At 33.3% G+C, this 12,372-nt stretch overlaps 1 protein-coding gene and 1 long non-coding RNA gene across 2 annotated transcripts; one reads left to right on the forward strand and one right to left on the reverse strand.

The window, feature by feature from the left end:
* The first annotated feature begins 5,049 nt into the window (after nt 1-5,049).
* LOC144569173 (uncharacterized) lies at nt 5,050-7,366 on the forward strand. The gene is made up of 2 exons (XR_013515991.1): nt 5,050-5,189; nt 7,112-7,366. It is a non-coding gene; the product is annotated as an uncharacterized LOC144569173 (long non-coding RNA).
* Nucleotides 7,367-10,329: 2,963 nt separating this feature from the next.
* On the reverse strand, nt 10,330-12,105 carry LOC144569862 ((+)-piperitol/(+)-sesamin synthase CYP81Q2-like). Its single transcript, XM_078320335.1, has 2 exons — nt 11,137-12,105; nt 10,330-10,985 (listed from the first exon to the last, which is right to left on the reverse strand). The coding sequence occupies exons 1-2, from the start codon at nt 12,052-12,054 to the stop codon at nt 10,371-10,373; spliced, it is 1,533 nt and encodes a 510-aa protein (XP_078176461.1). The 5' UTR covers nt 12,055-12,105; the 3' UTR covers nt 10,330-10,370.
* Nucleotides 12,106-12,372: the final 267 nt, after the last annotated feature.

Raw genomic sequence — 12,372 nt, forward strand, 5'->3', positions numbered from 1 at the left:
TTAGAAGTGACTTTTGAACCGGGATCAATAACTGAGAATCCAAACATTTTTTTTTCCAATAACACATAAATAAATATATTAATTTTTCTTACAACCGCAAAAAATCCAGCATGAAAAATGTTGATCTGGGTTATTTGTAGTAGCATTTCTAATAAATCAAATTATATAGTATTCAATCTATTTTTAAAGAAATATATTAAATATTTTTAATATTTCAATACAAAAAATAAATAAATTATAAATATTTCTATTTCAATAAAAAAAATCTTAAAAAAGAAAAAAATATTGAAACCGGAAAATTTTTACGGTATCTTTTTTTTTTAGAAGCTGGCTTTGGAATACTAAAACCGGAATTTTTTTTCCCGGTTTTAGACTGAATTACCAGAATTTTTTTTTTCCGGTTTGAGTAGATTTTGAAATCTTGTCCAATTTTGGTTATTTTTTGAAATTTAATTATTTTTTTGAATATTTATAAAAAAATCGGGTATTTGTACGGGTCTCCTCTAACTGGACAAAAAATAAGTGTCAACAATATGCATTCTAATTTCAGATTAAAATAGTTGATTTTTAAATAATAGAAAATTTTATTAATAATATCAGATAAAGTTTCTTTTATATAATTTTTTATCACAATTTCATTAATTATCTAGTAAAAATGTTATTTAAATACAATTTATTTTCATCCCCAAAATGTATAGCAAGTTGACAAAAATGATCGTTTCCAAGAAAAATAATTAAAATTAAATCTTAATTATTAAATGCACTCTAAAATAGACATTTGTTAAGATTTTGAATGTGTGCTAGAAGTACTGACCCCAAACCAAATTATATAATTCATGCGGTTCGGTCTAATGGGCTTCTAACTGATCAGACTCAGTCGGGTGTGCAGCATCATAAGAGGGATTAAATTTTAAGTGGATTTTAAGTAGCACTTGCTATGTAAAATTGAATTAAGAAAAAGGTGCTAAGTAGACAACAAAGGTGTTAAGGAGGCTTAATTCAAGAGAAATGAAGTATTAAAAATTGGAGTAAGAGGAACTTAAGCTTAGGAATTTGAACAAAAGGAGCAAAAGTTAATTCTTACTAAGGAGAGTTTGTTCGGACGTACTAAGTTTCTGAGGAGTCTTAAGGAGGAGTTGCCGAACACCCACAGTGTTGTTAAAAATGGCCATTTAAAATGATTAATTGACCGTATAGTTGTTGGTGGCAATCAAATTGTTACTGATTTTTCTGACTATTTGACATATTATTTCTGAATATGACCGATTATTTTTAATTATTCTCGATTAATCACTTAGCAATATCCTATCTATTTAATGAATATAAACCGTTATTTACAACACTTTATCTCTAACAGAAGGCCTCCTCCCGGAAACATGAGCAAAAGATGTCTTTGCATTCGTCACACAAATTGTTACACAAATTTCCGCTTTAAGTCAATGGTGTAGATGAGACAAGGACATAAAAAAGGTAATCAACTTGATCACAGCTACAAGAGATTTGAGAGAGAAATGGTTCACTTTTTCTCTAGCCAGTAGCCACCGGTCTAATTAAAAAAAGGGTTTAGTTACAGTAATTCCATTTGTGCTTCAAAAATATTCTGATTATTCTTTTGCAAAATATGAACTGTCGTAAAATCAATAGCTTTGAAAAAAGAGTAATTTTCATGTACATATAACTGTTCACACAAAAGTGTATGTACAAATGATGAACCATAATTTAATCCATTATTTGACATATGATTAAGCCCAAAAATTGGTCCTAATTACCTTGTTTTATTGCATTTTATTTATCATTTCATTTAATTTTAGTTAATGTTAGTCAAGACACAAGATACTGCGCAAGTTATTAATTATTGCAGAATTGAAGCATAAAACCATGCGATTAGTATGTGCACAGAAGATCAGAATTGTCAAGCCGAATGGAGAAATAAATGAACGAAAATCTTACAAGGAAAGATTTAGAGAGTAATCGGCAGGGCATCATTCATTTTTGGACCTTTGTTTGGATTACAACTTATTTTGATTGCCAATTATTATATTTTATTCGGCCAATTTTATTTAGCTAATTTGATAGCTGGCGCATAGCAACAGGGGGATTTCTTACCAAAATTTGATTTAATCAAATTAGGAATATATTGGGCTGGGAACGAAAGGAGAGATATCTTCACTTTAGCATTCTTTTTTATTTTTGGTGACTGGGAATGATTGAGAGAGGTCGGCCAGAGGGAAAACGAGGGGAGAACATTTCATTTTGATAACGAGAAGTCAGAGGCAAATCGAAGGAACTGCACTTGATTAAGGGAGCCCTTATTCTTCTCTTTTTCTTTTATTTCTCTGATTTTAATGGAATCAAATATGATTTGTGCTTGTGTCGAAATTATGCTTGGCTAAACATTTTATCTAGGGATATGGGAGTAACTTGATATTTTTGTTATGTTAATTTAATTGTTTGAATTATATTTGTGGTTGTGATGTTGATTTGTTTATGAATGTTTGCTTGGTTTGTTTAGTTATTTCTTATTTTATTAAGGGATCCACTAATAATAAATTGAGACCGAAAGGAGAAATTTATATTAGAAGTACTTTTTAAAATAGTGATAATTATGCAAATAATATTAGGTAAATTTGGTGATGGACCGAAAGGAGAAATTGAATTGCTAGAACAACATAAACAAACTTAAGTATTCGGAGCTACGAAAGTAGTCCAAAAGGCTTTTGGGAAAAAACACGGGTTATCAAATAGCTTAATGGGTTTAGATTAAAACTGGTAAGCCACGAACGTAGGAGACCTATTTAATCTAGATACGGTGCGAAGCCACGAAAGTGGATAAACATATACCTTAGGATAACACCCCCTCAATAATTGCAACCCAAATATTATAAAAACAATTAGAAATACATAATTAAAAGTATCATAGTGAAACCATAACCCTAGATATCCATTCTCTCTGATTTTTCTCGTTATTTACTGTTTCTGGAGTTCAATCTGCATTCTGTTGCATTCAGATAATTCAATCTGCATTCTGTCTGGAATTTAGGCTGAGTTTCTGGAATTTAGTCTGCATTAGTTTATAATTTATTCTGCATCTAGTTAATTCATCCAGCATTTTTATTCAGTTTATAAAAAAATCACTCAATATCTGCTTGTCTAGATTACTGAAAACCGGTAAACCAGTACTTGCAATACCTCTCTGTGGTTCGATACCCAAATTACTAAGCGATAAGGTCATGCGCTTGTGACCGAATTGTATTAGGATTAGGGATTAAATTGTTAAGCTATTAAAATCACATCAACAAAGTTTCAGTATAGCAAACTATACCTTTTAAATCTTAATTACACCTTTCGAATCAGATCACAAGTGCACAATCTTATCGAGCAGCATATTCAGGTATCGATCCACATGACGGTTTAAGTATTAACTGGACTCTACTTAAATTAATTAAAAACTAGAAGTGAGAAAATTTTGATTTAGTTTGTTTAAGGTTCTAAGTTCAATAACAATAATTAGAATGACAGAAAGTAAAATTGAGTTTTAATCAGTTATAAAAAGACGTTTCTAGGGTTTCTGACTTCATTTTCAATTATGCCTCTCGGCACCTGATGCGGGCTGCATCATTTCTGAAGCGGGGCGCATGGCCTCGAGTTAATACAGCATGCTACTCGTTTCTGTATTGATAGTTGTGTGTAGGATTCTATTAATCATACCCGATGTTCCTAAACCTCAACTCTCGTTTATTGGCTTTAATAAACACAATACTGGAATTGCAATTTCTACCCTCTTAGGTTTCTAAACCTCAACTTTCGTTTATTGTTATTCCACCTAAGTTACTTGTTTGATTTACTAAAGGTATCCATTATCTCTCGATATATGGAAAGTTTCTACAATTTTATTTTTGTAATTTGTTTTTCAAATAGATGTACCGTGAGAATTGGACGCTTGATTATCCTTTGAAAATTTGAATATTGATTGATGATACTGCATTGGTTGAACACCTAAATGTAAAGGTCAAGCTTGAGTCTTACTTAATTTAATTTAGCAATAGTATTGTACTGTTGTATATTGCTCCTACGTACATGTTTTTTTGTCATAATTTCCAATTGATTCCATCAAATAATATATCCAGACAACTGAACTTTGCGTCACATAATAATCATACGAAAAAAATAAATAAATAATGAAAATTATTTGGAAATGGTACCTATCTATCAAACTCCAATGAAGAGACGTTCTAGAATCCCCATTTTATAGATGCTTTATGCATATAGTAAGCCATCTTGTTTGACCCGAGAGAGAAAACCATAATAATATCATTACTCAGTGCGTCCCCATGATCCTTACAGCATTTCCATATAGAAGATTAGTTGTTGGCAACACATCAACATCTGCATCTTCTAGATGCTCCAAAATCAATTTGAAATAAAATATGTCTACTTGATCAGTAATTAAAGTCCCGCTTCATAAAAAATTGCAATTACATTACTATTAGCATTTGCTGGTTTCAGCTGAAAGCCGAATTCAAGTCTGGTTCATCATTTTTGTTAGTTGTTACCATGCTCTATAACCAACTTCAGTCTTTAATCGGAAGATAAGGTGCTCTATGCGATATGAGATATCTAGTGTACCAGTGTTTAAAAATCTTGGGACATTACATTGATATTTTTCTTGTACGCTCCAAGCCACTGTATTACAACAAATCAAAAAGAACTTGAAGGAAAAGACTGTCAAATTCATAAATTTAGGATATCCTTCCACACCGGCTGATACAACAGCTGTAACAGTAAATATAAAGGCTTCTAATTGAACGGAAACAGTCTGTGAACAAACGGGCTGAACAGATAACCAATAAATATTGAACGGGCTATAATCTGAACAAAGCCCGAAGTCCAGTTCAAATTCAAATTAATTACTAGAAACTGAACAGGCCTAAATAATAACTGAACAGCCCATTGGATCAGCCCATTACCTTGTCCAGTGAACAAACCGGTTCTTGACCATTGAACAGTCCAGTGAACAAACGGCTCGTCGGCTCCATCTTTCCTGTTTGAATTGAGCAGCCTTTGATTACGAACTTAAGCCTCTCTCTGCCTCTCTCCGCCTCTCTCTGCACCACTCCGCCTCTCTCTCCTCTTCACCGCCTCTCCCTCCTCTTCACCGCCTCTCCTTTCTGAACTCAAATTAATTAAGGGTAAATTTCTTTGTTAGTACTGTGATTTCTAGGTATTGTCTCCACCATTTTGCAATTTGATGATTTTATTTATTTGGGACTTGCCAATAGAACCTATATATCTTGGTTAATTGGTACTGGTACAATACTGAAATGAGGAAAGACGTAATGAATGCTGAATTTCATTATTTCTCAATTTCTGACTTTCTGACTGGAATTCTCAATTTCTGACTTTCATTATTTCTCAATTTATGTTAGTTATCTTATTTCTAATAATTTTGTTTGATGGTTGCTTAATTTTCATTTTTCTTGTATGAGGTTGGTATAATTGGAAGATGAATATATAATCAGTTGTATTCGATTTTAGGGTGAATTTGTGAAATATAAAAAGAAGGTACTGGTATTGGATATCTCTGGTACCATGTCCTTGTATTTGACATTACTAAATGAAAACAAAAGAATTAGAAACAATTCATCTTTAAAGTATGTAAAATTACTTCACTTTATTATGTGACTGGTATATATATAGTGATGATTATTGAAATTACTTGGAGCTTACAGATCAGTTAATGGATGGTTTAATTTACTTTAGTAGAAATTGGTACCAACAAAAACATGATTTAATTTTACCAATTTAACTGTTTGCTTATATCCTATCGTGGTTGTAGGGAATAAATGACATATATAGGTTTTTAATTTACTTTTACCCATGGTACCGGTAGGTTTCAGATCAGTAATATATTCTACAGTACCAGTAATATAGATATTCGTGCCATCTATATCACATGGTACTTATATATTCATGCCAGTAATATAGATATTCATGCCATCTACACTACCAGTAATATAGATATTCATGGTTTCAGATCAGTAATATATTTTACAGTACCAGTATTATGATGGCTAGAGATGGTCCCAAATAGGTACTTATTGAATTCTAATTAAATACTTGTTCTGGTAAAGAAAAAAAAAAGATGCTGATAATGATTTTCTAACTTATTGAAAATTGCTGATCCAACGGTGGTTTAACAAAACAGTAAAATCGTTGGATCAGTGATTTTCAAAGTGGCTTAATAAATAGTAAAAAAATTCAGAAAAATGTAAAATTTGGTCTCCAAGCACATATTAATATGGAGAATAAGATGAACGGTTCAGATCAACTTTTTGAATTTTGAAATTTCAAATTTAGACCGTGTGTATTTCGGTCCATATGCTACCGAAAGCACATTAGCCTATCTCTCTCTCTATATATATATATATAGAAAAAGTGATAGATATACAGTGGGAAAAAAATTTGTTACAAATTAATTATGTATAAATGTACTTTCATAAAGTTTATGTACCAAGAAATTTTTTGCAATGTATAGAATGGGCTCCATTTATTTGTTATATCCTGTCACACACTCAACAATTTGAAATCTAGATAGATATTATTATTGCAAATGATTAACTACCAAATCTCTGACCTTGCTGTACGTAACTGCTTATTAGGTAGTTGCAATTGTTTTTAGGGAAATTTAATGAAGGGGGAAAAATGTAGAGTATTATAAAATATATCAGTGTGCTTCACTTTGCTGAAGTTGCAATTCAACAATTTTTCCATGAACTACGAGTGCCAGCAGGTAAAATATCAAATTGGTCCTTGCAGAAACAAATAATTCTTCATAATTCTCTTAATTTTTTTTCCAAAAGTTCAAGAACTTGGTTCTTTTTCAAAATTTAAAGGATTGATTTCTGCAAATGAATGTCTATGGACTGTTGATTTTATTCTTTTAATGAGTTTGGAGAAACCTGATTATTCCCTTTTTTGAGCAGAAACTAGTTGGTTACGGTGTTATGAGAGGATGATTCTACAAATAACCATCATATTTCTATTAACAAAAACTTCTTGTTACAAAACATTAGATCAGAGTAAATGATTAATGGCTTGCTCTTTTTCTTAGGGTTTTGACAAACAAGACAGTAGAGGCCTATGATGACAAACAAGACAATAGAAGATTGCTTCAACTTATAAGCATTTTTTTTGTTTTTGTAATTTTAGTAAAGTGCAGGGCTTTTTTTCTGGAAAAATTAGAGGCATCTGCATACCAGCTGTGGGTTTTCTGGTAAAGTGCAGGGTTTTCTCTTACCAGTGCATTTTGATTTTTGTCCGAACAAGGTAAATTGCAAAGATATGTAATGATAACTTTTTCAGTTCACATGGTGCTTTTATTTTATCGGAAAAAAATTGCTGCCAATTATTATAAAGAGAGATATGTAATGATCCAACATTCATACTGTGCAATGTGCATCATTAAAACCGGTTATTGTCCATACAAAACCCGTTGGTTGTCGAATGAATATTCATTGGTTGTCCATCTATTTTTGTCCGAACAGGGTCGGTTATGAACTGGAGTATGTAATGATCCAAGTTGGACGAGCTGAACATGGTCAAAAGCTCCTCAAGTTCGGGCCGGTTATGGACTGGACATTTATCATTCAAATTTCAATACGGGCCGGTTATGAATTGAAACCCGCCCATTAGCAGGTGTCCATGCGAAAATGGACCAAATGTAAAGCCCAATATGGGCAATATACAGTAACGATTAATATAGAAATTCAACAGAACAGCTGTTCACTTTAGCCCTAACTATGCTAAAAATTGAATTGTTGTTCTTATCAGAGATACTATGAACCAAACCCGATCCAATTAGTTTCCTTGCAAGTACTTCCATTAATATATGATACAACACAATGCACAGAACTCATACTAGCAAAAAGTCAAAAAATAAATCCGAATAAATATCATTACAAAAAATAATGTTTTATATAGAACCTTCACATTAAACCTGAAACAAGTGGGGCGTCACTATTAATATTTAAATACTGAGTTGTAATAAAATACCAGTAGTTCTTTTACCAATAATGGTGCCAAGCCAATCTTCTAAATTTTTAAAAATTGTTCTGACCAGCTAATATCAATTGGCCAGGCAATATGTTGTTTTAATACCTATTTCATCCTACTCCGGGTCTCAGTATAGGGGCATACCAATTACCAAGTTGCTACCAGGTGGTTCTCATGTTTTCCTCGGTTATCAATTCTTCCTCTCTTTTAAATTATTGAGATTTAGAGACATAAATTAGCAAATTCTTATTTGCATAAGACTATTTTTAACTACTAATGTATAGTAATTACGGTGAAAACGGATCAGACAGTGGTTAGACCATATCCGTATGCCTTTTTTTTTTTTTTTTTTTCATTTGTCGAATATAGAAACAATTGAACACAAGATATATATGGATTCAGAAGATATATATTAAATGGATAGAATACAATTATGTATATAATTTGGATGTTAAAGTAAAATTTATTCAAATCTTATGCAATGAATGGAAATTATTGTGAAATAATTATTTGGTAGTAAAATATATAAACAAATATAAATATTATAAATAAACTAACATCCATATCATGTATCCAATCATGATAATGAGCCAACTAACTGTTTTCCGTTAGAAGTTATTAGTTAGATAAAACATATATCTTGCTAATTAGATATCCAAATATTCTGAATATCGAAATTATGTCTGTATCCATTTTAACCTGTATTCACATCCTTATCAGTATCCACAAATATTCGGATAATGGATATTGTATTCGTAAATATTCGAATATGGATGACTAATATCATTTTCACCCTTATTAAATTAACAGCATATTTGGCCAAGAAAGAAGCAATTTAAAATTGACTTTTATTTATGCTTCTAATCAAGTTTGTTAGCAGTAATAATTTGCTCGTAGGAATTCTGGACTCAAGAAGAATTCTGATTTTCTGAACTATCCAGAGCCCAATAAAAAAAATAACAACATACTTTTACAGGGACTTCTTCCTTTTAATATAATAGAATTTTAAATAGATGATATTGCTATAATTATATTTTAAATAACTTACAGCCTGCTCCACGAAGTATGTAGAGGAGGGAAGGATTGGGTCTGGAAAGGGTGACTGATGCTTCCCAAAATCAAATCACCTTTGCTCAACAAAATAAATTTTGAATATTTGCACCAGGCAAACTCTATAGCCTTTCTACCAGTTAGTAGGTCTTCATTTTTTTTCTAAAAAGTTTCAAGTTGCTCTCAATTGGATAAAAAAATATATTGTGAAGTTTCAACACAGGTGACAGGACATTAATAATTCCCTTCATGCAATGTCAATCTCCAACTTAGCCTAAATTGATCCTACTGTGAATTATTTCCTAACCAACTGAATATGGCTAGTTAATCCCAGGGCAGAACCATAAAACTTAGATTGGAAGGATTGAAATGCAAAATGTATAACGTGGTGGCATCTAGGAGTTGAACTCAAGCCCCCATATAAACACTTTTAAAAACTATAAAGGACAAAATTGCTAATTTGAAATAAAAATAGGAATTTTTTTTTTTAAAAAACAATTTGAAAAAAAAAATTGAATTTTTTTTTTCATTTATACATATATTTAAAGTGATCCTAGTTAATTATTAGTTTTAAAAAAACGGTTAGAAATCTTCTATATGTGGTCCTGCTCAAAACAATTAAAGTGGAAGTTAAAATGAAAATTTTTATGTGGATGGAATTCGTTGAATTGATTTACAGAATTTAGTATTGAAGTTTACTAACTTCGCTTCATTAGTTTAGATTTTTAAAACTATCTAAATTTTTTTGGAGAATTGAAGTCCGGAGACTATTAGCTGCTTCCATGCTTCCATATTTAAATACCAACAAACTACAAATATGCAATGCATTCTACATCAAGCGAATTTCTCAGATCAAAACAACGTAAGTACCTAGATTGACCTGGTTATTGCGCATAACTCATAACAATCGGTGGGGTAATCGTGTGAAGATCAGTAAATGGTCTATAACATACCTTAGACTTGGGTTTTCTTATTTTCAATTTTTCCATACGGAAGAGGAGCTATCTCTCTCAGACACCCTCTCAAGTATATTTACCTTTATTTACCATTTTCGCAATTTTATTTTAGCAATGAGCTATGTAACACTACTCATGTAATATCTCATTCTTCGGTCAAATAGAGGCTAGACCTCTGTTTCACTCAAAAAAAACAAATAAACCTAACCTGACTTAAACAAATTACAACACAATCCTTACACCAAACATGAGCAAAAAAAAAAAAGGAATAAACTATCGAAAGGTAGATCGACTTTAACTGCCACATTTTAATTATAAGGTGGAGAGAACATCCATCATGACTTGGCGCGGACGATACATGGCTTCAAGTGGAACAGCCTTTGGAAGAGTCAAACCAGAACCTTCACCTGTGTCTATGAGTTCATCTCCAATCCTTTTCCAATCAAAACACTGAATGAAGGTCCCTAATATAAGTCCGACTTCGCGTATCGCTAGGCCTTCACCCGGGCACCTCCTCCTCCCCATTCCAAACGGTATCATCTTCTTGGCATCTGCATTATCGCTTTCAAATCTCTCAGGCATGAACTTGGTCGGCTCGTCCCACAGACTCGGGTCTCTGTGAATGTGATAAGCGTTGACCAAAAGCATTGTACCTCGCGGAATTTCATACCCTCCGATAGAAACACTTTCCCGAGATTCATGCGGTACGAGAAGCGGGCCAGCGGGATAGAGGCGGAGCACCTCATTGAGGATGCAATGAAGATATGGCAAGTTGGGCAAATCAGATTCTTGAACGAGCCGCTTGGTACCGACATGTGCGTCGATTTCAACTGATGCCTTTTTTAGTACGTCAGGATTGTTTAATAGAAGAGTGATTGCCCATTCTACTGTATTGGATGAGGTATCAGCTCCTGCTTGGAATATGGTCTGTAAAAGAAGTGGTGAAAAGTCATTTAGCAAACGATAACAAAAAAAATCATAATAAATCATATTTATGTTGCAGGAATTTAATATGTAAATTTGAAGTTGTAACTTCTAACTTATATAAAAGTGAGAACGACAATCCGTTATTACTCACCACTGCAATTATCTGGATAGTTGTATCGTTGTATTTTTCTGGGTTCTCCTTCTGCATCTCGAGCATATTTGCGATCATGGTCCCTTTCTTCTGGGCTCCTGGTTTCCGATGCTCATCGATGAGCTTCTGCGTCATTTCTTTGTTCAACTCAGCTACATGATTCAGCTTCTTTGCTGCTTTTGCCATGCCGAGAAACTTGAGAATTGGCAGGAAGTCCTCTGCATTTGAAGCTCCTCTAAAGGAAATGAACTCCTCCACTGCCTCTCTGAACTTTTTCGTCTCTTCCAAATCCTCAATGTTGTCTCCGTAGAACCTTTTGCCAGCAATCATTGTCATGAACACATTAACGGACAGCTCAAAGAGCTTCACCTTAAGGTCAACTTTCTCAAAATAACTCAACCCCATTGAACCAGCAGAAGCATTCCAGGAACGGAATAGTCGGCGGACCATGTCAAGAACCTCCCCGACTCTGACATCTGAGGATGTGTGTAGCCGCTGTGTAGAGAGAAGCTCTGTAGCTGCAATCTGACGAATATTACGCCAATGTGGTCCGTAATTGGCTAAACCGATGTCATTGTAGTCGAAGCTAGCCTGTTTGACAGATGGCAAATGTACTCGGTTGGCGAATGCCATGTCATTGGTGGTGAAACACTGCTCGGCCAAGGAGTAAGAGGAGATGACAAGGGCGTTGCGGGAACCGAATTTGAGAAATGTTGCAGGGCCGTATTTTTCAGATATGGAAACCAGTGTTTGGTGGAGGGGTTTCTTTAAGAGATGGAGGTGACCGATTAACGGAAGTGCCGGTGGGCTTGGTGGGAGCTTTTTGTTGTTGTTATCTTTAGTACGAGAAAGAAGCAGTTTGATGAAGAGAAGAACAGCAATGGAGAGGAGAATGCTTTGGTAAACGAAAAGTGCCATGTTTTTTGCTTTTAGGCTAGCTTAGTAAGTGGTTTAAGGTATGAGTTTGTATGGGTTAATTTGATGATAGATTTATATCAGGAAGGAGTATTTATTTATAGGAGGGGAGAGAGTAGAGGTGGGATCAACTGATCAAGTGAGAAAATGCTGTTGTAAGCATTTGGGATTTGGCCATCTGTTATCCAGAATTAATTATGATTACTTAGAACGTCAGCTTCCTTCATGCATCCAGAAGCACACACTGATTTTGGAATCATTTGGTTAATTATGTTATCATTTAACTATGGTGTACGGGTCTCCTCTAACTGGACAAAAAAT

Source organism: Carex rostrata, chromosome 18 (genome assembly GCF_964058835.1).
Source record: "Carex rostrata chromosome 18, lpCarRost1.2, whole genome shotgun sequence".
NCBI classification, from domain to species: Eukaryota; Viridiplantae; Streptophyta; class Magnoliopsida; order Poales; family Cyperaceae; genus Carex; species Carex rostrata.

Excerpts from the sequence above, each read along its gene's own strand:
- LOC144569862 (XM_078320335.1), bottom strand. The coding sequence starts at position 12,054 with ATGGCACTTTTCGTTTACCAAAGCATTCTCCTCTCCATTGCTGTTCTT. Across the intron at positions 10,986-11,136 it reads CTATCCAGATAATTGCAGTG|ACCATATTCCAAGCAGGAGC; the intron begins GTGAGTAATAAC and ends CTTCTTTTACAG.